This window comes from Poecilia mexicana, unplaced genomic scaffold, assembly GCF_051168715.1.
Source record: "Poecilia mexicana isolate PSO_F unplaced genomic scaffold, ASM5116871v1 scaffold_6, whole genome shotgun sequence".
In the NCBI taxonomy this organism is placed as follows: domain Eukaryota; kingdom Metazoa; phylum Chordata; class Actinopteri; order Cyprinodontiformes; family Poeciliidae; genus Poecilia; species Poecilia mexicana.
The window spans coordinates 2,702,170-2,729,229 of NW_028263375.1; the positions used below are offsets into that span (position 1 = coordinate 2,702,170).

The following is a 27,060-nucleotide window of genomic DNA, read 5'->3' on the forward strand; positions in this document are numbered from 1 at the left end:
TACTAGGTTTGTAACATACTATGCAGCACACTTCATAATTTACTGAAAGGCACCTGGAGTTATTAATGGTTGCACTGTCAATTCTGCTTATATTATTTTATCCTGGAGCTTGGAAAAAAAAAAAATCTTTCAACTTGTTTTTATAGTTTATACTTTCAACTTATAAGTCTGTACAAATGGTAAAAGAAAAAAAAAACAGTCTTAAGCTTTAATACAGAGCAGCTTGACAAAATGGTAAATGTACATGGGACTAACAAGAATTAGGCCAAGTTACCTGTCTTTCTTGCAGTCGGATCAGCAGCAAAGAGTTGAATTGTGACTTTAGGTAACATCCACTGCATCCAAAGGCTGACCTTCCCACTTGTTCCCTCAATGCTACTGGTTTTTTGCTCCAGAGTCACTGTGTCTGCAAATGGACCATCATCTCCAGCAGTCACCGAGTCACCCTGTGCAGCCAAAACAGGAAGGGATGGGTAAGGCAGTAAACAACCACAAACTGATGGAAAACCTCAACGATTCAGTGGCGCCTATGAAAAGGTACAACAGGTGGAGCAAAGCGTCAGCTATAACTTATTGACAGACCTATGCAATGAGTCAAAGAGGAAAAAAGAAAGACATTGCTGTGTTTGTGCTACAGCTGAAAGTCTACTTGAGGGCGTAAGTCCAACCATGTGCCTGGTGGATGCATATGTTTGCAAGTGTTGTCGCTGTGCATGTAGCCATAACAAAGCAACCACCAACAATCGAGCCTTTCTGTGTGAAGATGACATCAACGTCTGGTAAACAGAACTGTACATGGCAGAGAGCAATGTGGGGGATGGATGGGACCATGGTGCAAGGCTGTCATTGGTGTTAACCCCAAGCTGAGCCACCATCACCCACATGGCCCTTCATTCATTGAAGTACGGCGGGACACACACGTCTTGCGTCCTGGGAGAGAATGGAAGAGAAGCCTGGAGGCGGGGGTGGAGGTGTGTGTGTGTGTGCGTGTGTGTGTGTGTGTGAGAGGTGAAGTGGAAAAGCCAGCAGGATGCGGTGGAAGAGTCGTCTGTAAGCGCTCAACACAATGCTGAGGGTTTGGCAAGACACAGATGACACTGGGGACATTTTATCTCTTTTTGCTAAATCTGTTTTTCAAATCCATATCTCTGAAGTGGAAAGCCTGTAAACAAACGGTGTGACCGTGTGCAGCTTCGACTCTGCAGAGTTTCACTTTTTCCACTGCTTCCCCTCATCACAGTGTGGTAATGACAGATTGTGTCATGGTTATTGAGCCTGGCTGTGGCTGGTGCGGAGGTTATCAACCATCTCAATTAGAAACCCCACAGCTGCTAAGGCTGATTACAGTGTCCCTAAAGAGGATCCAGATGAGGAAACTATGTCCCCGTTCCACAGGATGGGGGAGGGAGGAGGGCCCCGGCACTAATTTGCAAATTTAATTTAATCACACACTTGAGGGTGGCTGAAAGTAGAACACAAAAACAGCGGATGACAACAATATAAAGAAATTAGGGATTATGCGGATTCAAAAATAGACTGGGGACCACAAGACACTGATGAGAAGCATGTGCTCTGTGTACTAGCCTTACAGTGGAAGAAATGGACTGATAAACAGAGGCCTACATTTAGCTGGAGTCCCATATTAGTTGAGTTAATTATATGTAGGGGAGCTTTTGACAAAAATATATCCTGTAAAGTTAAAACCTAACAGAAACGTCGCAAAAGTCAAACGACTAAAGGATTTCTCAAAAGTTTTAATCAGTCACTATAACTGTGTGTGTGCGTGTTCATGTCTCAGTCTGCAATTGCAGTGACAAGTAATGAGTAACATGATATCAGTAGTAATGCAGTCAGTTGGTCTCAGTGAGATATTCCTGTGTCAGCTACCATTTAGAGACTAATTATTGCTGAAATGGAGTCAAAACAAAAAAGTGTTTGTGTGTGTTGCCTGTAGAAGTGCGTGTGTGTGTGTGTGTGAGTGTGGTTAGGAGTGTTTGGTTTACAGTTTGGCCAGTCGTAAGGATTAGGCTCCGTACTGTCATGTGTGGAAACAGGAGCCAGCATTGGCGCTGTGGGAAGTTTTCGACCACAGTGTACTGCCGCGTGGTTACAGTCGAGCATCGGACACCCAACTGCTACAGTTTCCCATCCAGAACAGCTGCTGGCAATTTAAAACAAATTTCTATTCAAACAGGTCAGAGGAAAAGGAAAAAATGGGTTTTTGACACATTTTTAAAAATATATTTAGTGATGAAAAAGAAAGACAACAGAACCATAAAAAGGTGTATTCAAAATAAACTGCACGTTCAGCTTAAAAACCAATTCAAAAAGATAAGGTTTAGAGTTCAATCAGTAAATTACAACAAAAATGCATGTCAGCACTAAAGATTTTTAGGTGAAGAAAATCAGATCAAATGAAAAAAATGCTCCAGACTGATGGTAGTAAGGACCTGATAGATGTGGGATGTTCGAAGGCTGCCCAACTGTGGCCCCAAACAATCACACACATTCTCAGGAGGAGTTATTTTCCCACACCTCCACAGGCCAAGCTGTAAAGTATACAGTTTAATTCCTGGGCCTCTATGCTATAAACGGGCTGAGGATCCGGGTTTATTTTCTCTGCAGAGTTTGTCTTTCCTCATCAGAGAGACTCAAACATTGGAAGACAACAGCAGGCCGGGAGGTGTCAAGGAGAGATGGAGGGATAAGCTGATTATGAAAAGAACGAATGAGAAGAGAAAGGAAGGGACCAGAGGGAGGATAGGAGAGCAGGGAAGAGGGGAAAGGAAGTGTAGGACAGAAGAATAAAAGCAGCAAAGAGACTGGATACAACTCTAAAAATAGGGAAATTAAGAAAAAATATATGATGGTTTTGGGTAAATAAAATGTGACAAAACAAAGCATGTTACATAACAAATTCTAATGTCAATGTACAAAAGTACAAATTTTGGTTGCCACTACAAGGTAAAAAAAAATCTTTTTCATAACTTTTCAAGATCCAAAAATTAGGTGAGGACAACCGTATTGGTATTAATATCATTCATGACATATCTATTTAATAAAAGATTATCAATTCTGATGAGCCCAAAGACAAAATGTCTGGTTCTCATGTACAGGACCTAAAGTTTGGCCCAAAACTACTTACATTCATGGCGGATTTGTGTTTAAAGTAATCTTTTTATTTTACATGTTTATGCCAAGTGGAAGTAATATTAACATTTTGGAAAAGCATTGCCAGAGTTAGAGACTTGAGTCTGTGGAAGGAGCTAAAGATTAGGGTGATGGCAAGGAGGCCTTCCATCTTCTGATAACTGCAGTTCATCACCAAGCATGAATCATTAAACTACCAAGTGGAAACGAGCAAAAAGCTGGTCAAGATGAAGGGTTTGATTCATGTAAGACCAATAAAGCTTTTATGTTATTATTGAAAAGGGTACAACACTTTTTTCCCCCAAAGTACAAAAAAACAGTGATGGGAGTGAGGCTGTTAGGGAAGAACTGCTGCCACCACTGCTGAGACTTATCAAAACAGCTTCTACAGCCTTGCTCAATCACCAAGACTCCCAGCGGTCTAAACACTTCTACCAGTGTTTGTACTTATGTAAACAGTAACAAGTGGACTGTCAGGGGCCACTCTGCCGTTGTTACTGGCTCCGCTATTCTGCAGGTCTTCCAAGGCGATTGTGAAGAGCTGCCACTTCTGTGGGAGCACAAATGATGCAAGGATACATGGATGTTGATAGCAAAGAATAAAACAGAAACACGGGCAGCCGGTCATATTTTTTCAGCAAAAAAACATCACATCTAGTTGAGTACAGTACCTTGCATAAGTACTCACATTTGGAACTTTTTCCACATTGTGTGAATGAGAGACTTCTCAAAATGTTTATCCCTGACAAATCTAAAACAGCACCACATCATGCCCCAAACTAAAGAAACTAGAGAGCAAACTAGAACTGCAAGCAGTTATCGATGGGTTCCAAGCCCCTCCCAGCAAGTCGGGCGCGCTTTGAGCTGTTTCCACATTTTGTGAGTGTTAAACTTCTTAACAGGTTTAATCCTGCTTAATCTAAAAAAGCAATACATCATGTCCCATTGTAAAGAAATTCAAGAACAAATGAAAAACAGAGTCACTGAAATCTATCGGTCTGAAAAACAATTCCTAAGGCTTTAGGACTGCAGTGAGAACAGCTTTTTGTAGTCCGCTTGTAGTCCGAACGACAAAAAGCAAAAACTGAAGAAATCTGTAAGGTGGCAAAAACTTTTCACACCTCTTCACTTCAGTCTCAAAGTTTAATATGTTATGCAAGCATAACAAAAGCAGCCTATTTCTCCTCATTAGGAGATAGGTTTCTACTCTTTTAAGCCGCAGCTTAAAAGAATCAAACAGAACTCTCAGTTTATCGACAGTCTGCTCTCACTGAAAAACACGATTGTAAGAAACACAAACACTGATGAGGTTTTTTCCAGCTTTGAAAATTACTCCTAAACAAAACACATTTTTTAAGATAAATCACATGTGTTGGTACTGACTCAACCGCTCACAACAATAAAACATTGCTTACACTTACAGTCATAAATCAGCAGAAGAATTATATACACAACAAAGGCTTAAATATCATTTGTTTCTGCGTGACTCATAACACCTTTTGTTAGGAAAAAAACTGGATCTGGTTGGGGTGTAGTCTTTTGCTCTGTTGGTAGAGTACTGTAACACACCATCAAAGGCAGAATATGAAAATACACTAACTGATAATGGTATGATAGTTCAACAAGGGCTTTGGGGGGAGCAATGTGCTGGGAGACATTAAAAGAAGGACTAAATGATGAATCAGTTTTGCTTCAAGGATAAATTAAATCCCGTTGTATGACACAGTGGATGTATTGACAACCTCCACCCCCCTCAGATTATGACAGGAAGATTAAAGTACTTTAATTTAAAAACTGTTGTAAGAAAAAGTCAAATGTCCAACAAACAAACCTCAGTGGGGGAGCCAAAGTCTGCAGAGGGGCTGCAGGTGCTGGTGTCAGGGAGAGCCGTGCCTGCACTGCTGCGCACTGGGGAGGACGGGGCAGCGCCGGCGGGGGGGTCAGGCATGCTGGACGTCTGACGCAGAATACCGTGCTTCTGCAGACGTGCCCATGTACAGCTCCAGCTGAGGAAGATCTCATATAAAAGCTGCACCTAAACAAGAACAGGATAAACATGTATGATTAGGTCACAGCAACTTTACCTCTTCAGATCAATGTGATGAATTACTTCAGAATATAATAAAAATTATACTTTGCGAACCTTTAATTCTTTGTGTTTTATTTCTTTTTTATGTATGACAGATTGAAGTAGGAAGCTTTTATGCATCGACAAGAATGGCTTTCTGGATAAATCTGAGACCAAATAGTGTACCTTTTAAGACAAACCACAAGCAAGCCCATGCTTTACTACCAGACTGAAATGTATATATATGCCAAGATCTGACTCAAACAGCTGCACTTGGGAGTTCTCATAGTTCAGGCGTCAAGGGCCATTATCATGATTTAGCTTGGCAGCTTTGTAGTTACGTGACAACAAACCTAGTTAAGGTTGAGGGAGAGGGAAAGAAAAGAGGGAAATATTACCTAGAAATGGACAATAATCCATCCTCATTTGCTATAATTCCCAACTCAACGCAACTTTAGCCCAATGTTCATGTTTTACTCCATAGGCCATTTACTGAAAACCTCAGCATCCGCATATGCTTCCCTGTTAGGATAAAATCATTATCCATAACAACAAATCCCCTCAAGAAAACAATCACAAAGGAAAGTTGAATTATGTCATCAAGTTCCCTTAAAAAAAAAAACAACTTCCACTTTTAGGAAAAACTGAAGAGCTGCTGTCAAGTGTTCTCAACTATTTATTATGTGTTCACATTAAAGGAGGTCTTGGCTTTTAACAAACACAAAGCCAAATAAAGAAGTGGAAAACATGAGAGGACAGTATGAGAATGTGATGTGATGCTTTCAGTTATTTGTGCCTTCACACAGTATTTTTAGGGAGGGGAAGAGAAAGGAGAAACAGAGAAAAGCAAAATACTTTCAAAAGTGAGCAAATTTTTGGATTTTCAAAGGCTGTGCTCCTGCAGCCAGCGACCCCTCCCTGTAATCCCCACCAATAAGCGTCCCTCAGGCTTTAAGGTGAACAGACACGCACATACACAAAACTGGATTTCTTTAGAACCCATTTTTGCTCTCGATTGCTGGCGAACACACGTGCACTACTGTGAGAGCACAAACTGCAAGGAAGCCTTCCACAAATGAACATAAATCAAATTAAATGCAGCACAATACATTACAGCTGGGCCATTTCAAACATGTCCAGGAAGAGCTGCTGATGTCGATCCAGTTGCTGTCCGGACTCTGGGCCAACAGCTGTCTGCCATACCCGACCAAACAGCACCGCCGGCAGGGGAGGTAAAGCACCATGTTCCCCCTCTCCGGGATTTTTTGTTTTTTGTTTTTTTGGATCCTGGAACTCCAACCAAGCACAACAAGGCCTACTGCTCTCAGCAGCAGATGTGGAACAAGGGAATGAAGAATGTTGGAGAGCGGAAAAAGGGAAGAAGGGATAGGGTGTGCACATTGAATAAAGAACAACTAAGCTGTTGAGGGACCCAAGTTTTCAAAGCCAGGGTGGCTAATCAATTCTGCGAAGAGATCTTCAGCTGATTCCTTTTTCCTTTCTTCTCATCAGTGGTATTTACATTTAATTTTTCTATCAGGTACAATCTTTATCGTAATTTTTATTTGCAACTGCAATCTGATTTATTTGCTCGATAGCATAAAATGGTTAACTAATTTTTGAAAACCATCACGTTAGACTGTCAACAACAGGTTGACAAGTTGACAAATCTTTGAACTGGAGATTTCTATTGCATACAATCCTAAGACTCTGATGTTTGTTGTAACAAGACAAAGTTCAGAGTTTACGTAAAAAAAAATTGTAAGACAACAGGCAGATTAACACTTACGTCTTCTGGCTGTAAACACCGAGGAAAAATGCTAAGTTAAAAATACAAGAGCGTTCTCTGGAGCACTTGGCCACTTTATCCCACTTTCTAAATATACTTCTATTCGTGCTGTGAAGTATTTCATCACAAAGCATCGGAAAAAATGATTTAATGTTGCAAGAATGTATTTCCTGGGGGAAGGAGCCATTACACGGCCAAATGCTTTGGGTTTGTTCAAGTACTTTCAATGTCTCAGATTTGATACAATATTAATTAACCAACCAAAAGACAGAGAAAGCAGAGGCTGTAAAGTACTAGTGGAACTCTGGTTCCGGTAATAGTTACTGTTCAGCGACAATGCTCCGATCAAACAGATCCAGGTGGATTTTTAGCAATGCGAATGACAAACAGAAAAGCTTTGAGATCTCAGGTTCCGTAGCAGGCTGGGCTAAAAGGAGTTCTTAAAGAGACATAGAAAGGAATAATAGTATATCATAAGTAGTTGTTAGAATCACATATTACTTGTAATGTACTAATATAAACTATTTGGCAAAATTTCTGATTGGCAATAATTAGCTCAAATGAACATGAAATTCTAATCGGTTCTACTTTGTGAATGTTGGGACGGTGTGGCTGACCTGAGAGTTGGAGCACTTGACGTGGACAGGCTGCAGGTCAACATGGAGACAGACCACAAAGGAGGGTCGTTCCTCCGAGCTGCCCTGCAACTTAGATGTGACGGCCAGTGTGGAGGTGCATCCCATGGGCTCCAACAGGCTAAGACTCTGCTGCTTTCCCAACAATGTGTAAACACTGAACTGACCCAGGTTTATGGTCCATGGGAAGGCATCACCTAGGGAACAAGGATACATTCATAAACATGTTGGGAAGGAAGAAAAATAAACTAAGAGTAGCAGTTTGCACTTTATAGTATAGTCTGAAGAAAATGTTAACCAGATATAAGAGCAATGCTGATTACTCACAAATGCAAAGCCCTTAATAATCACCTGACTGGTCCGTATGTCCCTAACAGAGCAATTTGCTCTCAGATTGCAGGTTTATGCTGGTTCTTAGAGCTTCTAAAGGGAGAATGGGAGACGAATCCTTTAGTTCTCAGACTCCCAGTTTTAGTCCATGAGGCAGACACCCGGTCTACTTCTACAACCAGGCTTAAAACTTTCCTTTTCCTCTCCACTGTCTTCACATTCTCATCCAGAATTCAATGTACCTATGCAAGCCATTTTTCTGAATTTGTTAGCGGCACTAATGGCTACATTTCATTCTTCAGTCACTTCAACTGTACTTTAAGTACAAGTTAAAAAGAGGATACAATTAACAGAATCTGCCATCAGCAATATAAATCTAAACAAGTTCAGTCATTATGGTGGTTCATGAAGTTCCTAAGAAATAATTCTGTCTTTAAGTTGCTGCTTTTTCTGTAAAGCATACAGTTTGTATCTTTTTTTAAGAGCCACAGATTCATTTCTTTTAATATCAGGCTGTTGCTTCTAAAAACTGGAACCAACAGTCTGAAAACAGTTTTTACCCATCAGCCATCACTATGCTGAATGCAACGAGGTGGTCAATTACCTCGTCTACTTTTATGTCTATTGTAGTTTTCAGTTAACCTTTTAAGTGCAATGTAAGTAATCAATGAGGTTCTTTTTTAAACGAGACGTTTTATATGGAGAACTGCACCCAGACTGCATTACTACAATGATAATAAAGTTTCTATTCTATTCTGCATAGATAGGGTCATTCTGAATGCTGTAATAAACAGCAACATAAACAGAAAACATATCTAGAAATAGATATATGTGCTCAGAAAACATCAATTTATTAGTATTAAAAAAAGATGTGTTGAGTTATTTTTAACTTAAACATCTAGAAAAAAAAAGCTGCTGCTTTTGTGAGAAGAGCCTCTGAGGTTCTATAAGTTGAGAGACAATAATTAGATCATGTCCTACATCTAAATTTTTAATTTTTACTATTCCATATATTCTGTGGTCCAAAAGTGAGGATTTCACAGACTAGATAAGCAAGTCATTTTTGCAGCGAACCAGATGAGGCAACTAATGTTGCCATTTTTCTTTTCTTATCCTGACATTTAAAGCTGATGTCACTGAAAGGTTGAGGAGGAAAGAAGCCCCTTCTTTTTTCTTCCTCTGCTAAAGAGAGAAAAAAACTCAGCTCAACTGTGTTAAGTGTTGCTTCTGTCAACCCTCCCAGGTGCGCACACCACATGTGTAGATCTGTCTCTCAAAGGCACTCTCCTTAAGTTTGTTTGTCTTTTGTCACAGTAAATGAGTGGTAGAAGGTCAAAGGTCTCCTCAGTGTTGAAAAAGCCATAATGATGATGAATTCACATTATATAGCCTACCACTATTAAGTTATTATTCAATGTAATTATCAATAACAATAATTCTTGACACTTTCCCCACCAATAGGAGCTTAGATTTTATGATTTCATTTTTAAAACACACAGTGTGTACCTCTCACCCATCATTGTTTCTCATTTAACCTTTCAAATATTAATCTTCTTGACACTGGGTCACCAGTGGATCTCACGTTGTGCCTGGGAATGTTTTTTTTTTTTTTTCTCCAAACATCCATTCAGGTTTAGACGTGATTAGATCAGAACCTACCTTCCTCTAAAATGGGCTTTGAGACCACGAAAGGGAGCTCCTGCAGAGGCTCCATGTACTTGTGCCCAGCACTGAGGACGCTTATTTGGGGCAGGCAGACGACCAGAGTTCCGGGCATAGAGGCCTGGTTGTGGTACCAGCTGCGGACGGTACCAGGTATGTCTCCACAGATGATGGTGCTGGGAGAGGGGAGGCTGTCATTAGGCAGGAACACACAGCATGACTGGAGATCCAACTGGAAAAGGGACAAGAAGAAACCCACATTAGGTCATGGCTCCGAAATCAGCAGTGTTGGACCTTTCTAAAGAACATTAGTGAACTGTTTTAGTAGTCAGATGGCATCATTAAGGGACTTCCAGAGCACTGAAAAGAAGAAACATTGTGTGCAAGGGATCAGGACCCTTGAATCACAGATTTGGCAATGCATGTGTATTTGAGTGATGCTTTTAATGAACTTAACTTAGTTCACACAGTTTAAGACTGTGCATATTTATTTGTTTCTTTGCCCCTGAGAGAAAAATTTTACTTGACCTTAGCTAAAGAAATATTTGGAGAGTTTTAATGCCCTTTTGAAGCCAATTTGAAATTTCCTTCAAGGGAACTAAACACCATATAGAACTTTAGAGACTTTGGCAGTCAAATCCAGACCTCAAATTATATTTGAAGGAGCAGAGACAAATTCTAGCTGCCCTACGGTCGACGTGCTTTTTGTTCAACAAAATAAAGCTGGTTCAGGGATTTGATTCAGTAATCAGTATCCAGTAGCCACTGCTCAGCCTTTTTTGAGAATGAGAAGAGGTTTGTCATTCTCTATCATAATGGTGCACCACTGAATTAAAACACCAAATCATATAAATGACAGTTACAGAGCCTTAGGGCAGTTTCAGGCGCAAATGCATGTTCTGTATCCAATTTTATTGCCTTAAAGAGTATTAAAAACATCTAGTGTCTTTAATAATGTGATGCAAGGTGTAAATATTTCAAATAATTTGTTAGTGAACTTATGTTCAATGAGTAAAGCATCAACAGACTGAAAGAAACAAACAAAAAATGTTTAAACATCCTCAAAGGGACTGTGAAGATCAGAGCAACACGCAGAGCAAAGGACAGATATAATACATATGGACAGAAAATTACAGGCGCTAATGCTTTTATTATTGCAGTTGGACAAAAACAGAGAAGAGGGCGAAGGGAAAAAGAGAAACTGACATAACTTAGAAAAGTAATCCCATGCTCATGCATTTGAAGTTGCACATTGTTCATTTCAGGGCACAGCTAACATACCACATAAACCAGCAGTAAATAACATATTAAAGTTTCCTAAATTATTTTGCTTCCACAGTATACATGATGGTTGAATAAATCTGTAGCCACATGTCATATATGAGAATCAAGCCTAAAAAAATCTCGACCCACAGAAATATATCCTGACTGAGTTTTCATGAAAAAACACAGATGTACATTTTTTTTTCAGCACATCCTGTATTTCATTTCAGCCTTCGTGACTCAAAATTATTTGATAATGACAAAAAAACCTTCATTGTTTTCTGACTACGGATTTAAAAAAAAACAAAAAAAGGGTTCTGTAACTCAGTAGTTATATATTTTAGAGTCTTGTTTAAGTACACAGGTCATGTTTACGGCGAGCTTTATTCACACTGATACCTTATCATTGCCAGAAACCTCTTAAATCCTGTTGGTTGGAACGGCTCTCTTCCAGAAACTGCACAGTAAATGCTCGGCTCAAACAGTTCTTCCAAAAAGTTAAGCTTCATTTGCTACTTGATGGTTTTACCTCCTGCTGGTTCACATAAACTTATTCTGCACTGTCTATTGCTTATGCAGGATCTGCAGAACCCCATTTAGAACATATTCTGTTGTGTCGAATATGTTAGTGTATGCAAAACATCTTGACAAAGGGAAAATGAAGCCAGGCTGTACCTGGATTGAAAGAAACTAACACTATACAACACTGCTAAAATTACAACCAAACCTTCAGCCGGTTTGGTTGTATGCTTCCTACATGCAACCAAACCGTTTTTGTGTTTTTTGTGAAATCCAATAAACACCACTGAAAAATTTCCAGATGCTATAATAGACAAAGGCAAACGATTCCAGGACAACTGAGCCAACAGAGCAGGTAAGAAAGGCGGCAGATTGTGAATTTGTAAACTAGGGGTCAAGTGGATTCATTTTTGGACTGGCATAGGAATTTTTTTTTTTTTTTAAACCAGGATTTGGATTACATTGAGTCAATCTGGAGACCAAATTAAAAAGCAAAATAATGATTGTAACCTTTAACTAAAACAGGAGTCAATTGGGTTCCCTGCTAAAGCTGTATCCAACGCAAATAGAGTAACCACAAAGGGTAGTTGTTAACAAGAAGGGATAAAAACAATAATTGCTAAGAAATCCATAAAAATAGTGTCACAGCCAACGCTTAACATTGATTTGAACTAATTACTTCAATAGAAGATAAGGTTTAGGAATTTTCAAGCACATTTAAAGAACAATCATAATAATAATCAATAGATGGAAAATGAATCTGAAAATTTATGAAAGAAAAATACTGACTTCTGATTATCCTAGGAAAATAAATTAATATTTGTTCATTTTAGTGGAAAAATGCTGCCACTACCATGTCGCATGGTTGTTATGGCATGTTTTCCTCCATATCTAAGCCTGTCGCAATAAGCACTAAATCAGTTAATTGAATTATAAATCAAACAAACTTGAACAATTACATTTGAATGATTGTTTTCTGGTGTCTCTTTAGGTCACAATAATAAGCTTCAGTCTGGTGCATTGGTCTCAACTATCTCCTTTTTTGAAGAACAGACATGTTTACAGAGATTTCTGTTTCCATTTTATTTGGTGTTTCACTAGTTTTGGATATTTAAAATGTCTTCTAGTTCCAGGGTTAAATGTTCTTTAAATTCAAATCTATTGATCTCTGACAGGGCATAATTGCACTAATATGTCATTACCATTATATCCCTTGAAAACTGTCTCAAAACAAAAGTATCATTGTTTAATTCAATAACTTCTGGAACAATTCATCATCCAGCAAAATTTGTCATCATGACAGGCTTATCCACACCTATTGTTTTCTATGTAGGGCAAGAAGAATTTGTTACATAAAGATTAAACTAATATTTGCTCTGCCAACAGATTCTCCAACCTGAGCAATGGATCTCTGCAGCTCCAGAGTTGTAATGGTTTGTCAAATTTCTAATTAGTTTGTCATTAAAGAATAGAAGCTAAAGACTTGAAATATTGTTTATGACCCAACCAAGATTTAAACCTTCTCCACAGCTTCATCTCTGTCCCGTCTGGTTTGTTTGCGCTTGTATTGTGACAAAATATGAAAAGGTTCATAAGATCCAAATACGTCAAGGTATTTTAAGTTACATAACCAAATAGATTTGTATTGAGACAGAAATCCAGAAGGCATTTATGGTTAGTGATGTTGCTTCCTCAAGTTTAATATACCATTACTTATTTAAGAGCAAAAAGCCCCCCAGCACATTTTAATTTTTTTAAGTCCTTAAGTTACTGTTTTACCGTATCACTATAAACTCCTAGAATCATGAAGCTTTCACAATACTTATCCTCCACTATGGGAGACACATTCTGAGTACCCAAGTAAAAAAATAAGACTGGCAGGAAAGGGGCGCACCAGTTCCGTCAGCAGAACCGTGCTGACAGATCCAGGAAAAAAAAAGAAAAACAGTCTAAGTTCAGAAACGGTCCATTATTTGTTTTGACCACTGCCAAAATAAATGACAGCTTCTCTTTTCCTTCACTAATTTCAGATTTGTCATTTCTTCCATATCTCTGCCCGCTTTAGCCACTCACAGATGTAGAGGAGTCGGAGTCTCCGTCTGTACACATCTTGTGACCAGAGCAAAATGAGGCAAAATGAGGATAGAAGGGAGAAGATGAAACGAGGACAAATAAAGAAAAGTGTGAGGAGGTGAACAATAGAGCGCAAAAGCTGATGTAGATTTTATTTTGTTAAACAACATTGAATAACAGAATATAAGTTTTTTCTTCCCTTGAAAAACAACAACATGCAATTGCAATACTACAGCTGAAAATTAGATTTTTATACAGAAGTTCTCTTGTCAAGTAAGCCTGTTTATTGTGAAACCTTGGGTGATCTTCAACGGTAGCTTTAATGTGACTGACAGATCACCTGAGTGTTAAAGAACAGCTTTTTCCAGTTAAGACTCCTCATTAAAGAAAAGTCCAGTCCATTAACAGGTACAATAAAATCAAGTGGTTCAAGCTTTTATTACATCTTGTATTATTGTAACGCTATGCATGTTGGTGTTGATAAATCATCTATTTAGTGGCTGCTGGCTGCACAAAGTACCGCTGCACACCTTCTGACAAGAACTAAACACTGTGATCACATCACACCAGCCGCCCTGCACTGGCCCTGCATCTCAGTATCCAGTATCAAGATTTTATCGCTTGTTTTAAAGAGTGTTAATGATATGGCGCCATCATATTGGTCTGAGCTGTTTGCCACTCCCAAATATAGAGGTAACCGAGAGAAACAACCTGCTTTTATATATTCGAGCTACACAGACTGTTAATCATTTTAAGGTTTGGAAAAACCTACTTCTACACTGGCTTTTAGATCAAGTTGATTTGCTTTTTTTTCTTAGCTTTTACTGTGCTAATTATTGTATTACTTTGTCTTGTTTCATTCAGTATCTTAATGTTTTATTCTACTTTATTTACCTGTTTGCACCACTTGTGATTTCTCAGCTTTGGTAAATTATTGTTGTTTCTAAATGTGCTATAGAAAAAGAGTTTGGTTTGACTTGGAGGAGCATGGGTGTTCCCCACCCTTACTTGTTGCCGATTATTGCTGGAGAAAACTCCAGAAAACCTCAAGAGTGTGTTTCTAATCTTTAAAACCCTGTTAATGAGAAGTCAGAGAAAAACTTCGGCAGTTTTGAAAGTGTAACGGTAACACTTTATTCGAAGGGGTGTGCATAAGACTGACATGACACTGTCGTTAACATAACACCTGCCATGAACATAAGGAAGTCTTCATGAATGTTTATGACAGTTGTCATGAAGTGTCATTCGGTAAATGATGACACTTTTAATGCAAAGTTGCTCTAAAAGTTGCATTAAAAGTCCATTAAAAGTGCCAACTTTGCATGATTTTGTAAATTATGATAATTTAATGCAAAGTTGGCATTTTTAATGGACTTTCAATGCAACTTTGGATTAAAAGTGTCATTATTTACCAAATGACACTTAATGACAACTGTCATAAACACTCATAAAGACTTCTTCATATTCATGACAGATGTTATGTCAGTCTTATGCACACCCCTTCAAATAAAGTGTTACCAATGTAACTTTTTAAAAAGTTTGGTATCTTGCAAAAAATAACCAACCCTGCCAGTTCCTACTGTGTTTAATAGCTCTGTAATTAGCAAACGCAGTAGTGAAAGAAAGTAGTATAATAATTTTTGCCTCCCATTACTGACAGATATCCTACATTCACAATGGTTAGTGTTTCTGACTTCTGAAGACACATTTGATCCAGTTTGATATTTCAGAATATATTGGTTGGAATTTGTGGCATTTAATTGTGTTTACTAATTTTTACCCATATTAGGACAATAGAAATGTATTTTCTGTAATAGTAGACTTAGTAGAAATAGACTTTTTCCAATACAGCAAAAGGAAAAAAATGAAAATGAATTTAAAAATAGAAATGGGCACAAAAAAACATCTGAAAGCCCAAAGTATAATTGTAGTAAGGAAAATATATTACATAAGTTTAACCTCTGATGTGTTCGGGTCAATGTGGAATAAAAACAGCAGCACAAACTGACAGAGAGTTGGACATGGCTCAGGCACAACAATATTAATACCGAACAGAGTACTGCAGCTGTTTGGAAGTATAGGTGGGAGTTTATGTTTCAAAAAGCAGGGCATTTTCAACTTTTGTTAAAAGATGGTAGATGGTACGAACCACGATCTAAACACATACCAATATAGATTTGGTATTGACTCTTTAGATGGCTTTAAATCCAGATGAACAGTTGTGCTCAAAGGCTATCTTTGTAATTCTACAATTTCGGAGGGGAAAAGACGAGTCAAAGAAACATGATTTTTCATTCTTTTTATCCAATGACATCATGTCCTGTTGAAGTGAAACAAAATCTTTAAACATAACAAATTGTCTTAACTGTCAGCTGGGACATGTACCTCAGTTTCCAAGTTTAATGACCGAATCCATTAAGGAAAAAAAAAAAAAACCCACAAAACATTGATTGACAATGTGACCATGTTTCGAGTTTATATTCAGGAGCAGGGTGTATCTAGCACCATATTTTACTAATACACTTGTGGAAAAAATGACCGTCTTTCTGTTTTGACAGAAAATAGAAAAAATCATTTTAAAAAATGACTGAAGTAACCAACCCCTCGCGAGGCTGCACATGCTTTATTTTAACTGTAACAACATGCTCAAATGACATGCATACTCATTAACAAGACTATACACACACATACATCATGTCTGCTCGCATGCTCAAATTATATTCATACAAAAACTGAACACACGCACAGATCCAGATCAAATGTCCTCCTAAAAACAATCTAAAGTCATTTCATTAAAAAGAGAGCCCATTATGGAAAAATAGAGTTGAAGAAAACAAGAGAGTAAAATGTAAACCCTCTTGGCCACAAGCTAATACACCTGAATCCTATTCCTGGCACCTGCAGCAGATTTGACTCTAGGAAAGAAAACGTAGTTCTGTACAATGAGCTTATTTGTGATCATTTTCCAGCAATGACACACTTTTATTAAAACTATGGTTTCTAGAAATTTTAAAGACAAGGCAAGTTTATTTAGAATCATTCATATGCAAGGTAATCAAAAGTGCTTTGTGTCCATCAAAGGAAACAAAAAGTCATAAATCAATTTTTTTGAGCATAATATAAAGTAGAACCAATAATCATGTTTTCAAGGTGTTTCTTCCAGAGGAGCATGGAAATTAAATGCTGCTTCACCTTGTTTTATTCAGTATGCAGTTATCACACTTGACAAGCAACTCAAAAAAAAGTATTTAGGTCCAAGACTTTAGATAACAGCAGGCTTTAAAAATATGTTCTTTAAGAAAAGAATGTACCTAGAATATTTAAGAAGGTCCACCGTACATGATGCTGGGGAAAGCCCTAGACCGACAGCCTGTTTAGTTATCAGGAGGTCTTGTGTACTAAGTTCTTACTCATAGGACTTTTAAAAGAACAAGGTCAGCTTATCTTTAGATCTACTATATTCTGAATCAGGAAACCATGTTCTTTTAGGAATAAATACAATCCTCTAGAACAGGGGTGGGCAATCCTGGTCCTCGAGGGCCGGTGTCCTGCAACTCTTCAATGTCTCCTTGGCCCAACACACCTGGATCCAATAACTGAATCACCTCCTCAGTGCAGTCAAGTTCTCCAGAGTCCTGCTAATGACTTCATTATTTGACTCAGGTGTGTTGAAGTAGAGACGCATCTAAAAGTTGCAGGAGACCGGCCCTCGAGGCCTGGAGTTGCCCACCCCTGCTCTAGAAGAAACTCAAACTCAACTCTAGAAACATTGAGAGCCTGAAGCTTAAAATATCCATGTGGAGAATAATTTGTAAGGTAACACTTTATTTGAAGGGGGTTGAATAAGACTGACATGACACTGTCATAAACACCTGTCATGAACATGAATAAGCCTTCATGAATATTTATGACTGTTGTCATAAAACGTCATTCGGAAATTATGACACTTTTAATACAAAGTTGACATTATTCAAAATGTCTTTGTTATGACAACTTGACATTAACCAGGAAATCATTACTGATATAAATTTGTTATAAAAGTATTAATGATTGCACTTTAAAAATGAGGTAACTTTATGTTATTAAAGGTAAAGTTTAAACAGTAATGATTTCTTGGTTAATGTCAAGTTGTCATAACAAAGACATTTTGAATAATGTCAACTTTGTATTAAAAGTGTCATAATTTACCGAATGATGCTTTATGACAACAGTCATAAATATTCATGAAGGCTTATTCATGTTCATAACAGGTGTTATGTCATGTTTATGACAGTGTCATGTCAGTCTTATTCACCCCCCTTCAAATAAAGTGTTACCGTTTGTAAATACAATAAGATCACGGCTTTTGTTAGTTTCATCTCAGTCACCTCTAATCTGATCGTGACTGTTCAAAATATGTATTTTTTTTTTTTTGGTGAAAAGTTCTGCGCATTTTTTTGTTCTTGATCACCTCTTTGACCACCAGACAATGTTCAGAACACAGGCCTGTGTGTTAACCCTGTTTGAAATAGTTGAACTTTAATACCCTCACAACCCATCCCTTGCTTTCAACTTTTCTACATAGGATTCACGCGTCTTGTGTGCAGTTGTTCCTGTGAGTATATGTGGTGCAGGTTCTAATAGAGAGAAGGCTGAGAGCCAAACACAGTTAGGCTTTAAAAAGCCATGTGGAAAAGGCCTATGTAACCACAGGAGGCCCTTATGCCTTACAACTGAAAGACAGAGCAGTGAGTTAGACTGAAGATAACTTGTCAACTCGGAGGACTCATAAATGTCATTATTTTCAGCTCTTCATTGTAGGAAATACATCTTAGTTAATGTTTCAGATCTCATTGGATTTATTAGATGAAAAATATACAGACTTACCTTGTGAAAATGAATATGAATAAAGATAGTGATGCATCTTCTAGTGATTTTTCTGAAGGTCTGACCTGCCAATAATATTTTTAGGTAATTAAAAATGTATCCTAAAGAACCATAATTTCCAAAGTTTATAATATTTTTAATCTTACCATCCAATTGTGAGCAGTGTGTGTAAAAATTTATACAAAATAATTTTAAACTAACTTTAGCATCTTTTATTAGCATTCAGTGTACTCATTAGTATCAGTTTCACATGTTCCATGACTGACAAAGGCTCCATCATACATTAAGGGTCCATTCAAACCAGCCCTGTTTAGTTCGCTTTAATTTAACTCCAGTTTGTTTGCATAGAAAGTCTGGACCGTTTGGGGAGGTGTGAGTGCAGAATTTCTGATGTGGTCCAAAAAGGTGAATGACAGTCCGCCTAAAAACCTAGGTCTCGGTTCGGTTGAAGTGAAATCTGGTGTGGTTCAAATGAACATGTGAGTAGACCGGAGACCGCTCCTAAAGCAGGAAGCAAACTACAGCTTAGGGCATTCGAGGTAAATACAGCCAAAACAATAGTGTGTCTAGCATTATCAGGAGAAATGGTCTTTCACCAAAGACAAACCGCTAAATTGTGACACCACTCCATTTTTGTTCACATTTCGCAAAGAAGGAAGATGCGCGCTCAGTGACTTCTTCAAAGATTTTCATGCCGTTTCATTTAGAAGTTCTTTGTGCAGAACCATAACAGGCAATTGGATGGACAGGTTGTTCAGAGGGTTTAATTCATTTGACAGTGCAATGTGAAACTAAACTGCACCAGCTGAAAATGTAACAAATGTTGCCACTTTGATCCCCAGTCAAATCCAGTCTACCAGACTATCGGGTATGAAAATACTCTCAGCTTTCCTGACAACTGCTTAAGTCAACTTCTAGTAAGTTCTCTCCTTTGCTAGTTCAACAGAATGTACCCAGTGTGGGTTCAAATGTATGTGATGTGGCAGACAGTTAATTTTCATGGTTAAAAAAAATCCAACACAAAACAACCACAAACTGGCTTCTTTAAAAGTAGTTTCAAGATATCCTTTTTTAAGAACAAATCTGCCCTGGCATATGTAGACAATCAGATTCTCTACATTGTATGCCTAAAATCCCAAAAGACAGGGATTTTTTAAAAACAAGTTTGTAAAGAAATTGTTTCTCTATGGGCAGCTTTTTACACCTATGGTGCTTCCTTTAATTTAACTTTCATCAGATCAGATTTTGTTCTATACTTGGTAGAAATTGCTTTAGCAGGACAGATGTACAATATCATCTAACTTGACCTAAGCTTCACCATACGTGTGACATTTTTTTTATGTGGCAGTGTGGATATATCCGCTGTTAGGCTGATTGTTTTCACATCTCAGTGGGGAAGAGAAACTTGGATGCCCCAGCTCTGTGCAGACCTTAGCAGCTCGTGAACTCTGGAGGTCAAGATCAGGTCTCTGTACATAGTCTACACGACTTGTAAAAGACACATTTTCTCTCATTCCCTCCCCCCCCTACACACAATGAGCAAGTCATGACACACAGGAAATCGCCAGGAGATAGAGGATCGGAAATTAGAAACACCCTCCCAGTATCCCCAGTGAAAACATTTGCAACTCTCGAGCACAAAAACCCCAGCAGAGGGATCGGCAGCAAACGGAAAACACATCCCTTTGTTTTACAAACCCGATACCTCTCCAAATGTAATCTTCCTGTCTATGCACCAGACAGGACACTGTGTTTCCGAAGTAGACGGTTGGATGAATGGAAGGTCCACAAACCAGCCCCCACATTCAGCACACCCACTGGTGACCTTATGCTCCCTTTTTTTCCTCCCCCTGTATCTTCCTGAGTTTTCTGCTTCATCCAAAAGCGCATTTGGAATTGAGGGGTGCAGTGTAAACAGTGTATTCCTGTAAATTGCCATGATTAATGTGTGTATCTGAAGATGACACCATTCAGATGTGTGTTTTGCGGCAAACATGTGTACACAACGTTCTGGTTATGACCTCATAATCTAGCCATCTACCTCGATGTCCACGGGAAAAAAGCCTTTAAGCATGATGCGTCTTGACAACAGATAAGCTCGATCTCACCCACCACGTCACCGCAAGCAATAAGCTCGTGGCCTGGCACTGCAGCACGGCCAGGCAGCCAGCCATCCCTGTGGCCCTGCATTCCTCTTTTCTAACACTGCTTACAGAAGCTGACAAGTTCTGGAGGTCTCCCTGGCCGAGGTGGAAATCTGCAAAAATAAACGCTTTAGGTGACATGAAGGCTTTGTTTGTTTCTGCTGGCCCGGCTGTTTGTGTTAGCGCGGTGGGTTAATTGCAACTTTGATCGCTGCGTTTATTGATCCAACAGTGGCCTTAGGAGTGCGGCTGGCCAGGCCTGCTTCACCTACTCCCACCGCCTTATCCCAAACAATCCCTCCCACCCCCCACCACCACCACCAACACCACCACCATCCTAGCTTGGTGAGCCAATACAGATGGGGTCTAATGGGGTGACCACACCAAACAAAGCCTGAGAATGCACTTGAAGAGGGTGGTCATGACTGGAAGGTCTCCGAGGTAAAAAAAAAAAAAAAAGAAAAAAAAAGAAAAAGCTGGTGTTCAGTTGAGCAGGACCAAGAATTTATAAGATGGAATCTCTTCGCTGAGAAAGGCAGACCGTTAACTGAGAGTAAGATTGAAAAGGGTGGATAAATCGGACTGGAACTGACAAGCCAGAGTTGAGCTTTCACATGCAAAGCCAGCTGAACTAATGTTTGGCACGATACATATGTATATTAAAAAAAAATAAAAAATCCTGGGCTGGCTGGTTTATCTGCAGTAGTGGTATGGCCAGACAATTGTGTCTGGAGCTCACAGAGGAGAGCAAAGGTGGCTGCGATTATGTTACACAGTATGTATTACAGGCCAAATTGGATCAAATGTGATGGACTGCAGATGCAAAAAGGTTTATAGGCTAACTCTGGCGAATTTTCACCACTACTGATTTATGTAGTGTGACTGTATAAAACAGGCCAAACTGGGCTGATCTAAACTCCAACTGATCTTTTTAACCCATGGCTTCCTTTTCTGTCTTGACACGAAGGACAAATGAACTGAAAATTTCACTAAATCCACAGCTTTAGGTGAAGAGAGTATAAAGTACATGACAATTATCTGTGACCATTTTATAACATCTGAATATTCTAATCAACATTTGACTCTCAATATTAAAAATTTCAGATGGTTTAGGATTCTTTACACTAATGAAAGTCAGGTGTAGGCTGGTAGGCATCAGAGATTCAACATATTTCAGAGTAAAGAGAATGTTGGAAGTATTTTTAGAGCATAGTCTGTAGGAAGGGTCTCATGTTTGTGCTTCTAAAACAGCAGTGAGGTCACCAGTAAATTGACAACGGGAGATGATTGACAGGACTTATAGTCATCAAAATCTGCATTAATACACCCGCTACCATCTGCATCTGTGTATCGTGGACTTCATCATTTTAGCACTAATTACAACTATTGCAGTTTGGCGTATTCATTTTGATTAGGCAATTTCAGATAGGCACAAAAACTAATAGGAAAGCACTTTTCACCTATTGTCTAATTCTCCATTTGTTTATTATCTAACATTTGTTCCTGATTCCAATAAACATCTTTGGGGGGGAAACAACAGGAGAAATCTTGTCAAATACCAACCCCATTTCCTATTATCCTACTAATCATCATGTCAACAAGGCAGAAGCCGCATCTAACCAAACCTGCAGTTCTTGGGCCACAAAGAGATTCATAAAGCATATTGACCTGAAGCTGTCCTGAGGTACCAGGCACCCACACTCAGTCTTCCTGAAGCAGATATTTTTGGACAAGCAGATCCAGAAACATCTTCCCAACATGCCCAGATCCAGTCAGATTCAACTCAAGATCTTATTGGCAATCTTGAATCTTTGAGATTGCTAAAATATATTCTACTGCAAAAACACTGCCTGTCACCAGGAAGAGGCTTACACAATAATTAACATCAATACTGGCTTTGTATATCTAAAGTGATTGAAAACAAATAAGTTTTATGTTTATGCATTTATACAACTGGAAAGTCAATTGAGTGTTATGGTCAATAACAATTGGCTGCAACATTGGTTTAGATACAGTTTATCTTTCCTTTGCCCAGGGAACAACAATCCATAAAAACCTGCAGTTTTGAAGTTGCAGTGGTGTTTCTTTTTTCTCTCAGTCTGGTTCTTGTACCGGTAAAGATCTCTGGGGAAACAGCTGGACTCATCTGGATTATCAGGGTTGATCTGCTTGTCTTTACTCAGACAGGATTTTGCATATTATTTCATCATTATGTATGCAAATCAGATAAAACATAAAAGTTGTTAAAAGTTGTAACAGACATTTTGTGTTAGAAAATGACTTGATATGTAATTGTAGATTATTTGGAACTTGACAGACAGTGATGTCGGAATGAAAAGATGAAGGGGAAGGTGGAGGATGAAGTAATGTGTCTCCAAAAGGCACACCAGCAGAGGGACAGATCTTTTCATGGAAACCATCTGGCAACTCCAATGTGGGCCACACCAAACCTGAAGTGCACACCATTCTCCATTTGGTCTTGCTTTCTTTCCCCTGCCTTCAAACTGATTTCTGTCCATTTTTCCTTCCTTGCATTCTTCTTTGATTCCTACCCTCACCCTCCTTTCCATCACTGTACCTTTTCAACCCCACTGCTTTTTTCCTCTTTTTTTCTCACTCAAAAATATCCTACTCATTAATGCATGGCAGCTGCAGGGAGCAGTGTTACCTCATTTTTCCATGGCAACGGTCTCTCTGTTTCAGCATATCCCATTTCAGTTTTGGTAGCAACGTGTTCCTTTGCCAAAGCTGAACACATTCACGTGTTAAATAGAAGAAATTATTTCAAAATTCTTGAAATAAAATCACCATTCTGTTCAGTTGCAATTATTTTCAGGACCTGGGAGAACATGGGTGTCCATGGGGAGAATGCAGTATGAGGGACAGCAGAATGAAAACGGGGAGAGTGGTGCCAGGTAGACGTCTATAATTTGAATGGGCAGCATAGGACCTAAAGAAAGTATAGATTTACAAAAAATAAAAACAGGACACCAGTGAACTTACAATACGTAAAGAATAAAACAACATTTAGTTGCATACATAGTAAGGATGCTAACCAGTTGAGTCCGATGGAAAAGACTCAACAGTTAGCTGTTTTCAGTAACAGAGAGGTGTTGAAAATAAGGGAGCACCGATTGCAGTTCTTTGGCCAATTACTGATACCAATTTTTTTTTGTCTGAAATGTCGCTAAACATAGCAAGAAAGTTTCAGAGTTGGCTACAGTGGAGTGGTTACTGTTGCCAACCTGGAAACATGACCTGCTGGACCGGTCTACCAGCCAAACTTCTCTCACAGCAGAGCAGAACAGGGTAGCGGTTGGTTCATAGACCTTTGCCGAAGTTGATACAATCAGTGGATAAGATCAGCTTCACATGCAAGTATCGGCCGATCACCGATCTCCTAAAATTAAGAAAATCAGCACCGATAAATCAGCTGGCCGTTAAATCGGTGCATCCCCAGTTGAAAATAAAGTTAATACAGATGTAGAAAGCTTTTCAAGATAAAACTATTTTCGACTAAAAGTTGAAACATGTTTATTTAATCTGTGTGAGAGTGAGAGAGGAAAACGTTTTCTAAGTGACAGGAAGGCTGGATAGAAGACAGGAAAGTTGCTGATATTCCTTTGAGCTTTCAACCTCTGTTTGTCAGGGAACAAGCTGGACATGTAAACCTTGAAAATCTTTAACCAGCCTCCGGCACCGTTTACACTGAGTCTGATTTCAGTGAAACTAAAACATTTTAGTTGTGAATCCAGCTCTGCACTTATACTTCTCCACTGATTGGAGTGTCTCACACCAACACTTTTTGAAACCAGGTCTCAGAGTAGGAGTGGATGTGTGAAGTACTCTGCATGTGTGAAAGCAAACATGCGCAGAACGTACGACTGTGTGGTTTGTTCTACGCATGTTGGAACCAAACCTCATAAACATCACACATTCCTCCTGACCTCCAAGCTTCCAAATGTTACAAAGAACATTTTATATATTTTTTTTTGTCTAACATACAATTTTATGAAGGGAGCATTTGGCAGTAACCAGGACATACCAGACAGACCAAAGGCTTTGGTGCTGAACTTACCAATATTTTTGCCTTATTATTTTGGGAGATTCTCATTGCAGAGATTGACTTTCCCATTATTTCTTACATGTGATTAAATGAAATGGAGCGAAAACAGAGACATTCTTTCTTGGGGATCTCTTACACTCAAGAACTTGTGGAATAAAAGCCAACTAACCAGAGCAAGAACATACCAAATTTCAAGCCTGTAATTTGCCACATTAACCTTTGAATGGGTATAGTATAGAATATAAGTACAATTTCAACCAGGTCTCAGTAAAATGCTGCACATTGTTAATTCAGAATTTATGGCATCATGACAACGCCTCTTGACCCCACTTTTAAACAGAGAAATAATTTTTTTGCAGTTTACATAATCACTATCACATTTCACTATTCTGTTTAATTAGACATATGGTTAGGATAACAAATACTTTGGGTCTACCAGACTGCCCTTCCTTCTGCTGTTTTGTTTCTACAGCTTCTAAAAGAGATGGAGAGGAAGGGCCACACAGTAAAATGAGCACAGTAGCAGTGTGGGCTAAAATCTATTCTGTTTACACTGCACTAAAATAAAAGTAATTGTTTATGTTTCAGATTATCCCAGACCTGTGGAGCCAGCTGTCGGGTTATTAAGTTTGGTTTCCTTCTACTTCTGTGTCAACTCCCAGCTTGTGGTGCAGTGGTCACACATCGGAAGAAGACAAAGAAAAATGGAGGTAATGGTGATAAGTAGACAGTTTAGTTTTTTTTGTAAAACTACTGTTAACACTTCAATGCACTAACACGTCAATAAAACTGATTTTGGTGTCTAATTTCAATTCAAACAAGCCATGCTCGTTTCCAAGTTGGACTGACACCCTTACTGGTCCTAGTAAGCAGACATGGACATGAATGCCAATCTAAAAAGGCTATGAAGCTGTGTGTTTGTACATGTTTGCACAAGTTCAATATATTTTACATTTAGTAATACTGTTATTTGTTGCCAGTAGGAATAAAAATAGCAAAAGATTTACCAGATTTTCTAATATGAAATATGTCCCTTCACATTACATTGTTTATTAATATTGTATAGCTTAGTGTGATACAAAGCAATGTATTTTTGTTTGATTGTCATTTCATCTCAACAAGCAAAGTAAAAAGGCAAAAAACAGTTTTTTTTTTCAAATTACAACAATATTATATATTGCAATTATGACAATATGAATATTTTTAAAAAATCTACAAGAATAAAGTTGTGTCACAAAGTTGTAATAATACAAGAATTAAGTCATAATATTACCAGAATCAGAGTGCTTCAGAATTTATTCTTGTAGCAAAACAAGAATAAAGTCATAATGTAAGAGGGGGGGAAGTCTTATTATTGACAGAATGAAGTCATAATTTTGAGAGAGCGAAGCAGTAATTTTATGAGAATTCTTAAATGACAGATAAGAACTTAAAATCATGAATGTTGAGCATCTAGTGAAGTTATACTTTGTCATCGGTTTTAGAAATGAGGAAATATTTTTAACATATCAGCAAGAATAATTTTTTCTCATTAAATAGCTTTTTCCACATGATTTAAAAGCATTCTTATGGTAGAATTTCATCTTTATTCTGCTATTGTGATAACTATGCTCTCGGAATAAAAAAATAAAGATTCTTATATCCTGGCCCTAACAGTCTGTTGGAACTTGGGTGCCATGAATCAGTAGGGACGTCTTGAAGGAGTATTCCTCTTTTATAAATACTTCAGTCATTAGGTACAAACAGGGGATATTAGATGTAGCCCTGAAGTGATGGACAGGGACTCTGTACAAATACAAAAGTATAAAGTGCTGCTTTTTTAACACTAAATTCAATGGTCTGCAATACCATCCAGATTACCTGGAGAGTAAGCCGCTTCACAGCATCCCAGGCGTGACTGAAGAGTTCCTTCATTCGCTCCTCAGAAGTCGCCCAGGACTCCTCAGCTGAAGTCTCTGGTATCACCTTCATTGGGATGGACATGGGACGTGATTCTGTGAGAAAGGGGAAAATAAATATGACGATGACTAACTGAACTTGACATTCAAGGTTTTATTCAGTAGTCTTTTAAATTCTACTTCCCCAAAACATATTTGGGAACTTTATGCATCCAGTAGTGATGTCAGATTTGTTGAAACATTCAGCCCACTGCTTGAGTAACCTCTTTACCACAGAAATAATGTAGCACCCTGTAAAGTCTTAAACAAAATCAATATTTTATTTATTAACATGAGGAAATGTACTGTCCTGCATTTATCCTTTTCTTAACCCTCTTTAAAACTCCCTGTTATTTTCATTTGCTGTACAGTATCATGTTATATGATGTTTAACCGACACTTCATTGAGATGATGTAATGCTGGCACTCAGGTTTCTTGTCTCCAACAGTGGGAGAGGGAACTGTGAGAACTGACATAAAGTGTGTGCGTGTACACACACACACACGCATGCACCCTTACTGTTAGAGACATGATTTGTTCTTGTGTGTGCCAGCTGT

General features: G+C 38.5%; 1 protein-coding gene across 2 annotated transcripts in view; it reads right to left on the reverse strand.

The window, feature by feature from the left end:
- vps13b (vacuolar protein sorting 13 homolog B) overlaps positions 1–27,060 on the reverse strand; it is a 298,354-nt gene that overhangs the window by 160,602 nt on the left and 110,692 nt on the right. For both annotated transcript variants that reach the window (XM_015003945.2, XM_015003947.2), the window contains exons 22-26: positions 26,426–26,559; positions 9,632–9,866; positions 7,625–7,839; positions 4,982–5,185; positions 275–446 (exon numbers count right to left, since the gene is read on the reverse strand). In XM_015003945.2, coding sequence (XP_014859431.2) covers positions 275–446; positions 4,982–5,185; positions 7,625–7,839; positions 9,632–9,866; positions 26,426–26,559 — 960 coding nt within the window. The remainder of the gene's footprint in view (positions 1–274; positions 447–4,981; positions 5,186–7,624; positions 7,840–9,631; positions 9,867–26,425; positions 26,560–27,060) is intronic.